General features: G+C 43.4%; 1 protein-coding gene across 3 annotated transcripts in view; it reads right to left on the bottom strand.

Moving 5' to 3' along the window:
• The window catches only part of SMYD3 (SET and MYND domain containing 3), a 1,661,405-nt gene that overhangs the window by 259,010 nt on the left and 1,382,987 nt on the right, over positions 1-19,408 (bottom strand). For all 3 annotated transcript variants that reach the window (XM_063917806.1, XM_063917805.1, XM_063917807.1), the window contains exon 9: positions 2,769-2,856. In XM_063917806.1, coding sequence (XP_063773876.1) covers positions 2,769-2,856 — 88 coding nt within the window. The remainder of the gene's footprint in view (positions 1-2,768; positions 2,857-19,408) is intronic.

Raw genomic sequence — 19,408 nt, 5'->3', positions numbered from 1 at the left:
ACATATGCCACATATCCATCCATTCCTGAGTCGGCACTACCGACAGGGACACACCACTCATCTCCTCCACCTCCTCCTTTGATAAGCCTTCTGCTTCAGACATGCCGACACGCACGTACCGACCCCCCACACACACAGGGATATAACTAAACGGAGACAATTCCCCAACCAGGCCTTTTGGAGAGACAGAGAGAGAGAGTATGCCAGCACACACCCAGCGCCAAACTGACACTGAAAAACCCAGATATCGCTTTTATATATAATGCCAATGCTATTCCCACTCACTGCGCTTGAAATGTGCCCCCCCCCTCTTTTTTTCAGCCCTCTGATGCGTTCAGCAGGGGAGAGTCCGGGGAGCCAGCGTTCTCTGCAGCTTCTGTGGAGAAAATGGCGCTGGTTAGTGCTGAGGGATCAAGCTCCGCCCCCTCCAGTGGCGGGTTTCGGTCCCGCTTCAATTTCATAAAAATGGCGGGGGATCGTCTATTTGCTGCCTCCGCAGCCTAATATATATATTTGTGCCAAAAACGAGGTTTATTGCTGCCCAGGGCGCCCCCCCTGCGCCCTGAACCCATCTGTGCCTGTGTGTGTTGTATGGGAGCAATGGCGTGCAGCGTTACCGCTACGCGCTTACCTCATGAAGATCTGAAGTCTTCTGCCGCCTTGAAGTCTTCTTTTCTTCTCATACTCACCCGGCTTCTATCTTCCGGCTCTGCGAGGAGGACGGCGGGTTGGTCCGGTACGAACCCCAGGGTGAGACCTGTGTTCCGACTCCCTCTGGAGCTAATAGTGTCCAGTAGCCTAAGAAGCAGATCCTATCATTTAAGTAGGTCTGCTTCTCTCTCCTCAGTCCCACGATGCAGGGAGTCTGTTGCCAGCAGTGCTCCCTGAAAATAAAACACCTAACAAAATTCTTTTATACAGAAAACTCAGGAGAGCTCCCTGTAATGCACCCTATCTCCTCTGGTCACAAGATCTAACTGAGGTCTGGAGGAGGGGCATAGAGGGAGGAGCCAGTGCACACCCATACTAAAAGTTCTTTATAGGTGCCCATGTCTCCCCTGCGGAGCCCCTCTATACCCCATGGTCCTTACGGAGTCCCCAGCATCCCCTAGGACGTAAGAGAAATATATATATATATATATATATATATATGCATATACATATATATATATATCTATATATACACGCATTCGTAAGAATTAATGGTCGGCACTCCACTGCTGTCCAACATTCGGATGGAGTGCCGACACAGCCCGGGAAGGAGTGTATGTGTGTGCCGAGCTTCTCTGCTTTCCGCTCAACAGCCGCTGCTGGGTAGGGGGCTTTCACTACACACAGATGAGCCGCATAGGAGAAATGAAGAGCAGGTAGCAAAATGCTGTCCTGCCTTCCATTAACTTAATATTTGTGGTCACTGTGTGGGGGCCCCAGGACGACCGCCTCTGTTGACCTCTCAATAATCCGTCTCTGATGCCCTCAACAAATTTCCTGATCCCCCAAAGTCTGGATCAGGGAATCGGGAATATTCATGAAGTTTCAAAATCTTGATTCCTTGATCCTGATAGAAAGCAGTCAGGATTAACAAGATAAGAATTTCTCTAATTCCCTGACGAATCACCAATCATCGATGGTGGTTCCATTCGGGTCGGGGAATTAGTGACAGCGGCTAGATGTTTGGGGCGCTTAAGCCTTGGAAGAATGCATTCTCTGTGCAGAGCTACTGTCTGATAGCCTAACTGAATACAGACATAAGATTTACGCAAAATTGATTGCTTACAGGTTGGGTCCATTACTTTAATTGCGGAGGCCATCTCAGATTTGGGAAACTTGTCCTTTGTATCTCATGTTTTTTGAAAAAATTGCTAAACCACTAGAACAGTGTCAATTACCTTAACCTGCAATGTCTGAAATAGATTAAGGACTATCCTGTCTCCTGAATAATTTGATTCCAAGTGTTTTGACCTGGCTTATTCTCACTCTTTTTGGCATTTCTGTTTGTACAGTATACAATGATTATTTTATTTTTGACTGAAGCTTCTCCTTGACAATCCCTTTGCTTCATTCCTCTGGCATATCTGAATCATCTGCCATGACCTATGTACCAGGTGCAGTAACCAACCCTCCTTGCTGAGGTCCTTGGTGAAAACCACCAGTTTCTTATACTCTGCTCATCTGACTGGGGTAGTGCCAAACATATTTGACAGCAGGAGCGACAGAAAGTTTTCAGGTCGGTGCCCAAGATAAAAATTTCATATATATATCATCCACCCCCACCCCACGCCAAACCTGTAATGTTCTGATGCCGCTGAACTCTACTGTTCTTTATAGTGTTCCTGTGGTGTTTGTACTGGAACTACCTCGCAGAAATTGCAGGCACATTTGTGGGACAAACAATGTAAAGTTGTAGATGTGTTTTTAGAGGGATTTTCCTTCCCCGTGTATGTATTGTTTCTAGGCTTACTTGCACAATTTATAGTAATATTATTAACCTTTATTTATATAGCATTGACCTATTAAATAGAACCCTATAGAGTCTGTATAAGTATTCAGTACCCACCCAATTAACCTATCAGCATGTCTTTGGGCTGTGTGCAGAACACAGAGCACTCACATAAAAAACATGTAAGCCCACAATTTAATCAGCCAAGCTAGTTTTATATGCTTCTCTATAAGATATGATAGCACTAATCTACAGCAGAGGTGAGCCATTGCACATGACTAGTGTTACTGTTACCTAATGCCCATACAGGTGTATATGGAAAGGATACTGCCCTGGGAACGGAGCTCATCCAGTGTTGCAAGTGAGCGTTCCATCTGCTTTGAAGCCTCCTCACCCCCAGCCAGCATGTCTTCATCCTGCTCCAACACAAACATATATTATAAGCACAAGTATGGTAATTGGCACAAACTGAAAGGAGTTCCACACATGCTTTTAGTCTTTGCATTTTTCTTTTGGGAATGTAGATATGATATATTTTCTTATTTTTTTCTTTTTTAAAAAGGTAAAATACATGAAACAATTCATACACTGACCCCCACACCCTCACAACAATCTTTATATTGGTCATGCTGATGCTGCATTGTCTGACTGCTTTTGAATTGATTCAACAGACTAAAATAATGAAGATGAGATGGATTATTCAGTGATCTTATGGGTGAAAATCTAGTTTTAAAATTACGCAAAACACTTTGAAGGTAACAGAGTAATGACAATGTATACAGTTAATAAATATATATATATATATATATATATAGAGAGAGAGAGAGAGAGAGAGAGAGAGAGAGAGAGAGAGAGAGAAGAGACCAAATAATAGTAAGGGTTTTTTATAAATACAATCCCTGCTTTTAGCAAACTGCAAGGTATGTATTAATTTACGTGTACGTGCATGACCACAATCTGCACAAGCACCTTACCATACTGTTTAAATGGATAACTGAGGGCAGGACTGAAACTATGACGATACTGCCCCATGTGTGCCCCAAATGCCCTAAGCGTCTGTCACATGGATGTGTGGTTAAGATGAGGTATACGGCCGGGCTCTAACAATGTGGAGGCGGAGAGCAGCACTACAGTCTAGACACTGAGCCAGCCCCTCAGTCTCCAGAGAGCCAGGAGCAGCAGCACCACCTGCTGGAGATGTGCCTTGTAAGTGACAGCAGCCAAGGGATGGTCCAAAGATGGAGCAGAGTAATGGATCTAGATGCCCTCTCTAATCCAGCCCCCTAGACCTACCACCACCACCTTCCCAGTTGTGGGCTTCTTTGTTAATTCTCCATGCCAACTACAAATCTTTATTGCTGCTTATCGCAGCAATTTACTGTTAATACCATCATTTACTAATCCAGGGCTCCTTTTGGAGTTCCGTCGGACACCTCACACCACTGCACCACCAGTAGCAGAAGTCTGATCCGTTGGTGATAAATTGTAAAATGTAAGCCTTTACAGCTTTGCAGGTCTTTATTGCCAGACATAGAATAACTAGGTGATTCACTGCGCCCTACGGGCGCTCTTCACACCGTCGTGAGGGGCTATGCCCCCTTAACCCTTGAAAGCTCTTGTGGCGTGCAATAGTTGTATTATATGGAGTATTACCTCCAATCATAATTGTGTGAGTGGATAAATATTGCACAGACAAATGGCGTGGTTAAGGGGTCGTAGCCCTTTGCAATGGCGTGATTCATCACACAAGGCCTGATGAATCACCTAGTAGGTGCTGTGGGTTGGGAAGGGGTGGTTGCGGGGGTGGTGCGGGTGGGAGAGGGGGTGGTGGGGGATGGGCGGGTGCCGCAAGTGGGGGTCCGGAGCCACCGCGAGTGGGGGGTGCCATGGGTGGGGGAGGGGCGGGTGCAGAGGTGCTGCGGGTGGGGGAGGGGGTCCGGAGCCACCGTGGATGGTGGAGGGGTGTGTGCGGGTGCCGCGGATGGGGCCCGGAGGTACTGCGAGTGAGGGAGGGGCGGGTAATGCTTCTCATGCTTCTCCTCCTGGAAGCAGCTAGGCTGCTGTCCTCCCTTTGGCAGTGGCTCTCCCGGAGACTCGCACAGCAGCCAATCACTATTGTTAGTGCTGGTGTCCCAACGCACCGAATTACAGGGAAGAAGATGCACTCAATAAACTACAGCTCCCAGCAGCCCTTAGCGCCTGAATGCTTCGGTGCTAAGGGTTGCTGGGAGCTGTAGTTTCTTTAGTGCGTATACTTCCCTGTAATGCGGCGCATTGGGACACCGGAACTAACAATAGTGACTGGCTGGCAGAACTGACTGACTCTCCGAATCAATGTAAAAGGTGAGAGTGCTGTGCAGTGTCAGTGTCCAGACATTACCCTCCGCGATATCACCCACTCTATCCATTTCATTAGCCATCTTGGGACCTCAAGGCCGGCCAGCCAGGTGCTGTGTTGTGGAGTCAGGGCCTCTGGGGATATGTGCACGGCTGTGGCGGGGAGGCACTTCTGTGACATCACGCGCACAGGATGCTCCGGAGCTCAGAGAGTATGCAGCGCTAGGAGGGCTTTGAAAGCCTTCCGCTGCGTTGCTTTCATACACATCTATGCCGGTGGCCGAAGCAGCTTTTGTTCCACGTGCGCCGCGGCTAGGGAGTGGAGATTGTTGATGCCGGAGGGGGCAGGCAGACTGGCAGCAGGACATAGGGGGTCATTCCGACCTGCTCGTAGCTCTGCTAAATTTAGCACAGCTACGATCACTTACACTGACATGCGGGGGGACGCCCAGCACATGGCTAGTCCACCCCGCATGTCAGGCTGGCGATGCTTTTGTGCTTGAAGAGTAACTCCCAGCCAGCGCAGCTCCTGCGGCTGGCCGGGAGTTAGTCATCGCTCGCCGGGTTGCAGCAGCTGCATGACATCACGTAGCCGTTGTGGCCCGCCCACCTCACGGTCCGGCCATGCCTGCGTTGGCTGGGCCGCGGCCACAAAATAGAGGTCAAATGCCGCCGTGCTGCCCCCTTCCGCCCAGCAACCGCCTCTGCCTGTCAATCAAGCAGAGGTGATCTCTAGGCAATGACAGCCGTCGGCGTATGTGCAGTTCTGACCTGATCGCTGCACTGCGATGAAGTGCAGCGAGCGATCAGGTCAGAATGACCCCCATAGGACGCTGCAGTAAAAGGTTTTTTTTTTCCACTATCTACAACACAGAGACTTGCTGCAGATTCAGTGGCATACCCTCCAGCTGTACCTTTTTGGCAGGTACAGTACCTTTTTTTAATGGTCTGTACCGTTTGTTGGCTCTCCAAACTTCTATTGAAAGTATAGGAAAAGGGGCATGGCCACGTCACTGTACCCGTGGCCATGCCCCCTTTTCAAATTTGTAGCGATTTTTATGTGTAAATTGTTGGAGGGTATGTTGTTGCAGATGCAGTGGGCCTATTTTGGGCTGTGGAGCTGGAGCTGCAGCTCCATCAGCCTCATTGTTAATCCTGTTCTGGGAACACACAGCAGCCAAAATGCAGAGCCTTCCATTGGATGTAACCTGTGTGGGAGGGCGTTTCTTGCCCAATCAGCTGTGGACTGGGTGTGATAGACCTGCTGGTAACCCAATGAGAGCTCCTAGCCACGCCCAGCATTAGCCACACAGTCACAGAGTGGCAGATCTGGGCAATTATATAGGAGACACCATCTACACTTTTCACTGCTTAGTAAATGAGGCAAGCCTCTGTTTCCATAGAGGTCTCTAAGAACAGGGACAAGCAGCACTGACTAGATAAAGCACCAAAAAAAGCCGATTTCTCAGTTAACGTAATAAATAGTTGAGAAACACTTTTTCTAACATGAATATAACAAATAAATAGAGCCCTTAATCAGTTATAAAAAAGTGTTCTATAACAAATAATGGAAGAGTAGTAAAGATACCCGTTTCTTCTCTCCACCAATAGGATATCCATATTGACCTTTACCATGGTACCCCCGTGAATCCTGTCATTTGTCAGGTATGGTATACTAGCCCATGAAGCAAGTCCTCTAGGGCAAGGTGTACAGATTCCTAGTGCTAAGTGTACATCATATACACTGTGCATTGGCAGATTATAATGAGTTCATATAAAAATAACCTGTACATCAATATAACTAGTCACACCATTTCCAGTATTTTTGCATTGAACAAACAACACGTGTGGAAGAACATTCAGCTGGTCCCTTGATAAAGAATTTACTGCACACGTGAAGCTCAGTCTCTCAGGTAAATTAGTACAGCAAATTTAGAAAATGTGTATGTTGCTTATAATGGTGATTTTATTTGCTTATTAGTATACTAGACCATAGAGAAACTACATAACAATGTATTCAGATTTCAACCAATCCTGATCTTCATCTGTGATTAGTATTCTCCTTTTGAGACTTTAATGATAGCTACCTCCAAAGGTACTGAATGGTGCTTAAATCAAGTTACTGTAATTCAAATGAATGGTTGTTATAATATCTCATCACTCTTAAGTGAAGAAAAAGCCCTGTAATTTTGAAAATGAGAGATCTCAGTATGTGGCCATTCTAAATGGTACAATTCCTTCTAACCGCACACATTCACAAATTGCTGAAAATGTAATGTAATAAAAACAAATATCATGTAAAACTAAATCAAATTTACCTTGACTATTTTATCTGAAAAAATTAACAAGAAAATGCTAATTGCATATATTTAAAAACAGTGGTAGGAAGGTAATCTAACCCTGTTCATTTCCACTTGTGTCACCTAGGTTGGTGACCCCTTCTGACTCACCTTAGGAGTTATGATTAATGTTCTTTTTATCCCTTTTTATTTTGTTTGTCCGCCCCCCCCTCCTCCCCCTCCCCCCAGATTTCCATCATTCCGGCCTATCTTATGTTTTTCATGATACAGATACAAGTACTTTATTGTTTCAGGTTGTTTTTATGTACTGTATGCTTGTCTGGCAATCTATTCTCTATACTCCATGGTTAGAGTCATATTGTTAAATGCGAATGGCTTAAATTCCCCAAATAAGAGGAAGTAGGCTTTACGATGCTTCATTAAGCTAAAAGCTCATGTAGTAGCCCTTTAAGAAACCCATTTTGTTGCACATTCTCCTCCTACATTTTCTGATCAATGTTACCCTCACTGTTATACGGTCAATGTTTCGAAAAAGAAGGCAGGTGTTGCCTTCCTCTTTTCTCACTCCTGTAATTTGACTTTGCTGTTCCAACATTACTATCCTAATGGTTGTTTTTGATTTCAGTGGGCCAACTAGAAAATGAAGTTGTCACATTAGCGTCCATATATGCTCCCAACAAAAAAGCAAGTTGCATTTTGTATGAAGGTCTATACTCTGCACCAATGTCGCAAAGGTTACATTAGTCACTTGGAGGATTTCAATTACGTTTGTGGATCCATTTATCGATAGGTCCACCCCTACTTTTAGGAATAAGATACCCTTTACCCAAGATCATTCTCAGGCCTATCAGAGTGTCCTTACAAAATATGACTTGTTCGACGTTTGGAGAGCTCGGAACCTTACGGTCCGCGACTTTTTATTGTCTTTGATTTAACTTTGATGGAGAAATGTACCCTGCAACAAATACAGAAGTCCTCCAATCTCCCTATGAGATGGTCAGACCATGCACTCCGTAGCCTAGAGTGGAATATAGGTTCTCCTTGTATTCCCTCTCGTCCTTGGCACTTAGAAGCCTACCTTCTATCTAATCCTGAATCTAAACAGGTCCTTTCTCAAACTCTTAATTTGAATTTAAGCACTAACTCTACTGAAATCTCTACTTTTACATTCTGGTGCATTCTTTAGGCAGTAGTTAGAGGTACTGCTATCCGATCGGTTGCGCCAAATCAAGCTAGAGGCTTATATAGCCACTCTGGAGAAAAAACATAAACGTTGCCTGCATGAAGCTGATATTTTTAAGCAATTGTTTAAGGTCAGGGAGGAATGGAATGTTCTTCCCATGCTGGAGGTGCATAAGAAGCCTCAGCAGAAGTTTTATGTGCAGGTAGGATACTGGCTCGGAAGCTAAGGGGAAAATTGGACAAGGAGAGAATTTGTGCTATTTTTAACAAAGTGGGGGCAAAGGTGAAAGAACCCCTAGAAGTGGCAAACACTTTGGCTGATTATTATTCTAAATTATATAATTTGTCTAATGACCCCCACAACACACCAACTAACGCTGGTAGAGATCACCAAGTGTTTAGATACTTTAAATTTACCAGACACGTCAATCTTTAGTGTGATCCCTGGTCAGAGCAGGAGGTGGCTACACTTATAGATTTGTTGCCTCTTGACAAAGACCCAGGCCCTGACAGTTATAGTAATGCCTTTAATAAATCCTTTAAAAAAACGTTGGTCCCTGTACTTAACCTTTTGTAACATGAAGCTTCGCACAAAGGCTTTTTCCCGGGGAAAGATATTAGAAGCACAACTTGTAGCTCTTCCTAAACCTGGGAAAGTCCCGTCACTGGTCACTAATTATAGACCGACTGCTTTTTAAATACTGATGTTAAAATCTAAGCCAAATTGATTGCAAATACTGTATATTAAATCCTCCGATACCTTCTATAGCTAACCCATATCAAGGAGGATTTGTTCTTGGTAAGCAAACCTCAGACATGCACTGGATGTTTAATATTGTACAGATTTTTGCTGCATCTGAAGATTCGCTGAGGCTCTCCTTAGATGCGGAAAAAGTGTTTGACAAATTACATTGAGGGTATTTATTTGCTGTTCTACGCTGTTTTGGAGTTTGTGTTAGGGCCTTGTCTTCTATAGTGCCACTTTGTTCAGCCCACTTTGCTAAAATTTATGATACTGGTCTGCTCTCCTTGGCCTTTCCTTTATCTAATGGCACCCGACAGCGCTGTCCCCTTTTCCCCTTGGCAGGGGGGCATTAAGAAGGGGGGGGGGGGCTTGTGCAACAGACTCTATCTGGGCCCACTCCTCTGTAGCTGGTGCCTGGCAGCGCAATAGAGTCTGAGCACTAAAGGGGCACAAACTCTATTACACATGCGCAAATCTCTGGAAAAATTGCCATAGATGCATTTACCCAGAGATGCTGCTGCCGTCGGGAGACTTTGGAGAGGTGAGTATTGAAAAAAATAGGTTCAGGGTGTGTGGTATGGGCCCTCCTGGACACCGTACGTACTGCACCCATTATAGATATGCCATTGCCCCTGAATCCTGAGTTGCTAGAGCAATCACAGTAGCTGTAGCAAATCAATGTCCTTGCACAGAAACTCCTTAGCATCGCATAAGCAAATGGCAGGGGTGACGTTATATTTTCCCAGAAACACCCCTTCTCCACATCCTGGCGAGCGGCCACCACATGCAGTATAAAGAGTGGATTGGAGCTGCTGCACATGCCCTGTTGCGTAATCATTGGGCCTGCATATGTCTGAAGTACTGTATTACATAAACTGCACGTTAGGGTAGACTATAGCTTGTTTCATGCTAATTATTCATCATTATGGGCTGGCGACAGTCGCTCTAAAAACATACATTTGGAAACTCCCCTCCAGAAATCCTACGTTTACCCCTGTGCCCCCCCTCCCCCCTTCAGTTGGGCTGTAGTGAAGAATGCAAAGTATCCAGTGTTATTTACAGTGCGGGGCAGCAGTATATTACACACTGATACATGAGTCTCTGGCAGGAAGCAGGAATGTAAGAGACAATGGGAAGAGTCTGATATATGAATGCAAAGATAAAGTGCTTTAAATGTATTCAATAAAAGTAAAAATAAATAAGTATGGATAAAAATGAATCATATTACGTAATTTCCGTATTCTACAATAAATACATTAAAATTATTAAGAAATGCAGCAAAAATATGCACTAGGCGTATGCAGCTAAACCGCCTTAATCCCAACTAGGGCCAGATGAAGGGCTACTTAGGCATGAGGTTGAAAATGTTCAAGGGCCTATTATGAGAAGCAGAGGAGCTGTGACCAGTGCTGTGTGGGTGTGTACACCTTTACACTATCGGTCACAATGTCTCCCTAAAGGGGACATGTATCAAGCATTGGTGAGAGATAAATATCTGGATTTACTTTTATTATTTGTATACCAAAAGCCCCTCCACTTCAGGTTGTTCCTTCAGCCAAAAGGGGATCTATTCTCATACTGGGGGCATTTTATTAGGTTGCAATTAAAGCAGTTTAGCCATATATACCCAATGCATGCTTTTTCTCCATTTGTTAATGATTGTTATGTATTTATTGTAGAACAGATATTTGTTTAATATTTAGATACATATTTAATTTTTTATCCACAAACCATAATCATTATTTATTTATTTACTTTCATTGAATATCATTTAACGCTGTTTCTTTGATTGGTTGTATTTCTTGCATACTTAGGATTGGAGGTTGGCCCCCTTCCTCTAATGGGCCCTACATACTGCGCAAACCACCACCGAGCTGCCCGACTGCTGATATATGGCAGATGGGCGACCCGGCGGCGGGGTTGGAGGTGATGGTGGGAGTGAAGTTTCTTCACTCCCACCGTCACCCGGCTCCATAGCAGTGCAGGCAAATATGGATGAGATCGTCCATATTGGCCTGCATGCACAAGCGACGGGGCACCAACGATGAACGAGCGCGGGGCCGCGAATCATTGCTGCCTCCACACTGAAAGATATGAACGGTATCTCGTTCATTAATGAACGAGATTGTTCATATCTTTTAGTAATATCGCCCAGTGTGTAGGGCCCATACAGCTGCTCCAATCTCATTAGCAGTGCCACTATTGGATCATTTAATAGGTTTTTTTAACCTAAGAATGCAAAGATGTTTTGTTCTGTCCCAAGTGCTGTTATTTTTTTATATTGTGATATAAGGCCGTTGTAGAGGCAGAAGGAAAAAGATGATGGAATGAGTACTATTTAGCCCCAGTACTGTGAACCTAGTTTTAGCTTTGCATTTGTAGTATTATTGATCAGTGCTTTACTATAGTAATAGTAAGTCCTAAAAAATTAAATAAAATTAAGAATTCACACGTTGGAATCCATCACATACAGTATGTAGTCAAGGCATAGCTAGTTAGCTGGCTTCTGGATTGTAATATGCAGAGCCAAAGCAGGTCAATAACACACCCTGGGCTGGCCTTGTCCCCCCAAACATATGACGTTATGTGACATACAGGGCAGCTCTGTGGCTAATCTGCAGGTTGAGTGAGGCTCATGCCTGTTTATACAGTATAAAGACACATACAAAGAGAACAAATCAGGCACACTATTCAAACAATACTAATTGGTATAGTAATACATTTTGTATTCAATTTTCCAATATTAGGTTTTTCGCATAAGCTTGGACAAAATTACGGGCTTACCCACCACTTCACAGTAAGCTCATAGTTGGGTAGCTAACAATCTAAGGGTTCAAGTCTAGGGTGTGGGACACCCACAAGATCAGAAAGAACAAACTACCCCAAGGCATCACACTAGTGAGAAAGTGAAGTGTGTGAGAAAGTTGGATAGATAAGAGCAGATTCTGCATGTGTTAGTGTTACAGGGGTGAAAAATAAATGTGTTAAAATTCTTACTTATATAAAAAACATATATTTTATATGTACAATTTTCACATTTCTTTTTAAGAATCACAGTAGTGTGTATCCTATACTATCAGTGTAGCTTTGAAGAGTGCTATAGGTCTCAATAAGCATTTGATGGCAGGATATTCTGGCACTTGCGGTTCTCAAGCGACAACATGCCCCAGCAGCCATGGGTATGCTGAAGCTTGTAGTACTACAAGCACCAGCATGCTCAAGACTTTAAAGGCAGCCTGGAGATAAATGAATTTCTATTTTTAACATTTATCAACCCAATACCCACCTCCCAGAGGCTTTAGGAATAGCCCTAGTTGTCTCAGCTAAAAGTGGGTCCAATCCCTTAAGGGAATACAGCCCCGTTCTAACTGGCATAAGGCACTATGGGTTATATGCCATGTTGTGTCATTCCATGCTATAGTGTTACTGACTGGCAAAGCCTAGTGCTGGTGACAATTTGGAAGCTAGCAGCACTAGTGCTTATATATATTTTTTAATGCATTTAGATTCTTTTTAGAGGTAGAGCAAAGTCTCCTGGTGCTATTATCATTAGCATGGATCTTGCGCCAGCTTCTTCTACTCTGTATGCAATGTTAGATTGTTAACGCATCCTTTCTGTACTCTGGCTATGTCAGCCTGCTACTTCTCTCCCACCTTTTTCTTAAATCAGAGGTTGTCGAGTGGAGTCTTCAAGGCGCCACAGTGGTCTAAGTTTTAGGTATATCCATAGCTCAGCACAGATGTTTATATCAAATTGACTGAGGTGCTAATTGAGTCGCCTGTGGCCAAGCATGGATAAACTTAAATCCTGGACCGTTGGGGTGCCTTGAGGATCTCTGGCCTAGGTGCAGAGATATCCTCCATTCTACTTTGCATGCAAAAATATGTGCTAACCTGGTGCTCAGTATCCTAATAGCGGAATCCCGACCCTTTCCCACCCCTCCTGCAGCCTAATCCTAACCCTCCCCCCAGTGCCTAACACTATGTCTCTGGTTCCAGTACCCCTGCACAGCCATCTCTGCCTGCTGGCAGTGAAAGTTGTGCTCGGATTTGGCCCCTGTGATCCGTAAGCTCTGGTCATCCTGTTCTGTTGTGACCCATCATCTGATCAGCAAAGTGAGCTGAGATGCTGCAAAATGCCGGCATCTCTGTTCATTTTACTGATGACAAGGGTCACAGCATAAACACTGGGGACTAGAAGACCGGAGTACACTGGTCACCATTTCTGGGTGCAGGTAAGTGTAAACTTCACGGACGGGGTCACTGGGGGCAAGGTAGCTGGCGATAATTGATACACCCTTCCCTGGTGATGTATTCAATTAACTACACCATCAGGGTAATGTGCTGGTGTGCAATCGAGTGACATTCTTCTGAATTTCTACTAAGCACTCAGATAGATCATGATATGGATGGAAAATAATACTTTCAATTATTTAATTTCCGAATGACCACTTATACGCTTTGTAGGTAAGTCTGGCTCCAGCAATTTGCACATTAAATAATGCTTCAGGACATACATCAATTTACTAAAACAGACTAAAAAAGGAATCTTCTAGTGCTGACCACATTTTCAAAGCATATCTTTAAGTATATGTATTCACATAAATTCAATACAATTTTTTTTTATAAATACAGAAAACCCCTTTCAGCATACCGTAATCAGGAAATGAATAGTTGAATAGTAAATGTACCAAAAAGCTGTGAACCTGTGGAATTTCTTAAAAGGTTTAAAATGTCCTTAAGAGGATTAGTATGGCTAGAAACTTTAATCTCCCTGAACTTCAACTAGGGATAAGGACAGTTCCACTAAAGTGCTTATTGCTGTATGTCTCAATGACACAATTCACAGTAATTACTAACATTGGGGAACAGTAGAAATGTGCAGTTAAAGACATCAAACTGTTAAGAATCATTAGTATAACTTGTATTAGACCAATAACAGACTGATTGCAATTTTATTGCTAGGAATTCATTCTTATTTACATTTCATGTCAATTAAGGAAAAATAAGATCTGTATCAGTTTTAAGGGATATTAAAGGGACTTTGCGCCTATAGTTTTATTTTTACCTGGTGTTTTTTTCAAAAGTGTGAATGTATATAAATATTATTGTCATAAAACTTTACCTAGAGTCAGTTATGATGCTATTTGGCTTTTAGAGTTATGATTAATTAAAGTTGCCATTGTTTCAAAGGGAAATTTGAGCAAAAATTACTTCACAGAAAAGGTAGTGGACAAATGGCATAACCTCCCAGCAGAGGTGGTAGAGGCTTAAGGGGTCTATTTACTAAGCCTTGGACGGAGATAAAGTGGATGGTGACCAACCAATCAGCAAAAGAAAGAAAAAGGAGTGTGTCCTTGGGCAGTGGGAAGTAACCTGTTGGTACTGGGGCATAGCCGCACATCACACCCTGGTTTTTGTCATGCTGGGGGCACGCCCAGTGTTTCCTGAGCTGCTTATTCACCCCAGACCCTCTCCCTAGGCTATGGATGTGCATGGCATCCATTCAATGCTGCTCTGCCATGCAGGAGAGAAAAGACTTCTCAACCGGTGACTGAAAACTGTGACTACCCCGCCAACCTCAGGACAGATGGGAGGTCTGCACTGGATTATTCTCACACACAGCAGTAAGAATTGCAGGATTGTGGTTGTTTTATTGTAGGTGCAGGGTGTGCCTACAAGTCAGAGACCATCACAGGGCTCCCTTGAGTCACTGAACTCCTGATGGATACGCCACTACACCCCAGTTAAAAACTCAATTATGGACAACCAAAACATCTAGATAAATTGATTTTCTTCACCCATTTAATCCATGCTTTAGTTTGCTTATAAATAAAACATATTATACTGCTGAGTGATATTACATATTTCATGCTATACAAATTGACATGTCTCATGCAGCATTAGCAAGTTCAACTCCTCTTGTTAAGTTTAAAATGGCTTTACATGAATCTGACCAAGTAACAAAATGTAAAAATAAGTACTGTATCTGTGTAGCACAGCAGCAGCAATTATATTTACTGACTGTAACCTATCAAGTTGGCAATTGACATTACAAATGTGACCAATAAGTGCTGTTGAAACAGATGAAGGCTGAAAAGTTGCCAACTGTCCTTCGTTTCTAAAAACATTCCCGGTTCTCAGGTAGTTTCGCTGCACATTTTAAAATGCTAAAAGTTTATTTTTCAACATTGACCAATAGAACATTACAACTTGACTTAAGGTGAGACATCCCAGGTTCACCTCTAAAGGTTCTTACTGTCAGCAAATAACTACAACAATGTAAACACCACCAGGCCATGCACACTTCAGTAAACACTGAAAGGACAGGTGAAATATGACGCAATTAATTACATCAATCACTATACACTCTGCTCCTCCCAATTGCTGATGCAAATTATGTCAAGAAATGCCCACATCTTTTCATTTCGGAGGACACATCTGAAAAACAGCCAAGTATACAGTACATCTGCTACTCCTGTAACAAGAATGTTACAGGACGGGATAAAATGATTACTGACTTAAGACCCTCATACACCTAAGTGGAGATTCCCCGAGCCAGCCAGTGATAATTGGTGATCCGTTGGGGAGATTATGCGGCCATATCAGCAGCTTAGACCTCTAGCGACATGAGCAGGGATGGCGGCGGTGTCAGAGGCACCAACCCTTAGGCGTGATGTAATGGTGTCAATGGTGTAGAGGACAGGGCTAGCACAGGGCGCAGTTCTGTTTTGTTGTGGCATTGCACCATCTTTTTTCACCCATGCTCACCATGCACAGCAGCTAAAAACAGTAGCGCATTCTCAGGCTGGAGCTATCCACCAATCAGAGGGCTGACAGCCATTCATTGTATGGAAGCATGTTGAGAGGCAGTGCGGGACCGAAGGAGGGTTATAATTTTATTTTATATGTATTCATGTGAATGGGTGGGTAGGGGCCCTAGTGCATTGCTTTGTTCAGAACCTACAATGCTGTTAAGACAGCCCTGCACACAGTAGTGCCCCTTATTCACAATATGTCACAGAGTAGTTCCCCTTATGCACACTATGCCACAGTATGATGCTTATTTCCTCTATGCCACAGTAATGCCCCTTATTTACATGATGTCACACAGCAGTGTCCATTATTCACATTATGCTACTGTAGAGCTCCTTAGTCTCATTATTCCACAATATAGAACCCCTTTATTCCCATTATGCCACACAGTAGTGCCTCTTATTCACATAATACCATAGTAGTACCCCTTATTCGTATTATGCCACAGTAGTACCCCATATACACACTGTGCCACTTAGTAGTGCCCCTTATTTACAATATGCCACACAGCAGGATGATGTCAAATGTGTACATTTTTCCTGCCAGTAGAATAAACTGCAACTCCAGCTGAATACAGAGATTGCCAAATGTTTGCACAGTCACACCCACAATATGCCCACATGTCTAGTGTGAACACTAGTAATGCTGCTGCTGGGCAATGGATGCTGTTACATATGACAGCCTCATCCAATAAGAAAAATGGGCACTACTGTGGCATAATGAGAGTAAGGGGCACTACTGTGTGACATAATGTGAATAAGGTGCATGCAGTACTGTGATCAGTGTATCAGGTCGCGGGCCAGTTTGCAGCTGTTTACAGGACAAAGTTGAATAGCCTTGTTTAATATTATTGATAAATTCACTTTTATATTTGCTCTTAGATCTGCTGCCCCCCAGTGCAACAATTCATTTGGTAACCTTTTTTTAATGCATCAAAATCATAAAGAAGTGACTTTTCTGTTTCACAGACCTTGCAATGGTAAGTAGATGCTACAGTGCAGTAATCCAAGCTCACAAATCCGATCAATTTATAAGAAATAACTCCCTCAATTTTTGCAGTAATGCTCTACAATGTGTTAAACAATGCACACGTCTAGTGCACTTTTGTTCACTGGCATACCTTGCAACAATTGTCCTGGTGGGAATTGGGACAAAAACGCACATATAATATTGGCGTGTGGCAAGATGTAGGGTCATACCCAGCACATGTGACACTGGAACATACCACACTTAGTAGGATTGCGCACCCAAAGGGAAACCGATATATTACAATAGTACAGGATGGGACTGTATGTTGAAAAAGGAACACAAGCATGTGGGTTATTGTCACTAATTTATGCTGCAGTATTTTGTACAGGGTGGCATCAACTGTAAACACAGCCCTGACTGCACACAATAATAATAGGATAACTCATTTATATGGTTAAAATGCCTCAGTTATAATTGCTAAAATGTACTGCTATGCCTTTCCTCATTAGTAAGTATTAATTAGTCAGAGGTTTGATGTAATTATAAACAATTTACAGGCTTTATGTGAGCTTTACTTTTCATACTCCGGTCAATAGTTCCACAAAGGAAAATGCAAAGGATACGATTTTATATGACTTGCAAATAATCTCTTCAAAGAAATCAAGAAATTGAAAACCAGAACCATATGAAGATTATTTTGGAACTAAGGTATATAATTGCCATGATAAGAAATGAAAGGGTCAATTTTGGGACAAAAGTTCATAAGACCGTAGATGTTATAAGCAGTAGAGAAAGAAAAGTTTATCATTACAAGACATTAGCCTTCCAGTGAACTTGCCATACAGAAGTCTTTTGTAAGCATTTATCACCGCAAACATTATTAGAAGTGTTGATAAAGTCTTATGTAAACTCGATACTGTTTTTCTGATAATAGACATATAGCAGGGACCCAATATTTGGACAATGTACAATTGCAGTCCTGTTTTGTTTTGTTTTTGTATAGAAAGCTGGATGAAATATTTAATATATATCCCGTGGTGGGGGTGGGGAGGGTTATTTATTATGTATGAGATAAATGTCCTGAAACTTAAAGTACCTTATCACTGCTATTTGCAGTGATATGTAAATGTGTCTTGGCTATTTATCAAAACTCTCAATTCAGGGCAGCTGCTCCGATATGCCATATAAATCAAAACTCTATACTTTTGTCCATGGCCTGCTGATGGGCCGATCCAGTCATCTTGAGGCCTGGCTGAGCAGCACGAGGCCACACCCCTGTGACTTGTAGCACATCTGGGATACATCTTTTACCTTTTGGTCAAACCTGGGTTTACCCAGGTCAAAGAACGCTCCAGGCATGAGCCTTGCAGGGTTTACAGCCACCGGGCAGCTCTTCACTTTTACATGCCGGCGTCCCTGTCCCTATCTCTACGCGTGACAATTGCTCTGATTTGGACTGTTTACTTGATTAATCACAGAGTTAGTTCATTGGTCATCATTTAAGCCCCTGAAGGATCTATTAAGTAACCTATATTACCATTATTAAAAAAAACAAAACACTTATTGTGATTAAAGCCAGCATCCATGAATAAAAACTTACGAATACATGGATAAGTAATGAAAAAAATGCATTAGTACTCAGAAGAAGACAAATACATATATCTGCCATAGTTCAAATGTTGGCAGAAAAGTTTACTTGCAATTGAACAGCATTCACAGAACAATACTACAATCACATCGTTTGATAAAGTGTCATAAGACCACATGACACTGACCATAAAGATAACACACAAAAGAAAACATAAATTAACGCAGGAGCGGTTCTTGATGCGGGCAAGCAGTGCCTGCGCCCGGGGCACTGCGGCCTGGGGGCGCGGCCGCAGTCACCCCACAGGCACCACTGCCTACCCGCACCCCACTCCCCGGCTGCAGCGGACGCCGTGGGCTGTGTGGGCGTCCGCTGCAGCCGGCTCCAGTGACAGACACTAGAGGTCAGTATTGACCTCTAGTGTCTGTGCGGCGCTGCTATGGGAGAGACGTCATGAGAGATGGGGGACAATTAAGCAGGAAATAGGAGGGAGAGCTGAGAGTGAACAGAAAAATAAAGAGAAGTACTGTAGGTACAGGATGGAGAATAGAGTACACAGAACAAAGAAGAACTGAGGGGATAACGCGGTTTGGATATGGGAGTCCAGGATGGCAGAGCATGCAGCCACTGGCGATCTGGTGTTCCGGTAGAGAAGACGGTGGGAGCGGACCCTCAGACCAAGCTCAGCAGAAGCAGTTGAATCAGCTGACGATGGAACCAGGTGCAGCCAACAATCTTGAGGTTAGTGTGTTTTGTACGTATGTATACAGAAAGTTTACATTTTTATTAATTAGATCTTACACTGTGTGTTTGCAGTATATACTGTATACCAATGGCAGAAACCCGACACTGGTCAGAAGACCAGTGCTGGAAAGCAGACACCGCTCACAATGCCGGATCCCGACTGTCTGCATCGCGAACGTAAGTGTGTCGGGGCTGGTTAGGGTTAGGCCTCGGGTTGAGGTTAGGTTTAGACAATATAGGGCAGAGGTGGCAAGACTTTTGGAATTGGCGATCTACTTTGAAAGCTG

The sequence above is a fragment of the Pseudophryne corroboree genome, chromosome 4 (genome assembly GCF_028390025.1).
Source record: "Pseudophryne corroboree isolate aPseCor3 chromosome 4, aPseCor3.hap2, whole genome shotgun sequence".
Lineage (NCBI taxonomy): Eukaryota > Metazoa > Chordata > Amphibia > Anura > Myobatrachidae > Pseudophryne > Pseudophryne corroboree.
This window is presented reverse-complemented; position numbering and strand designations above follow the sequence as displayed.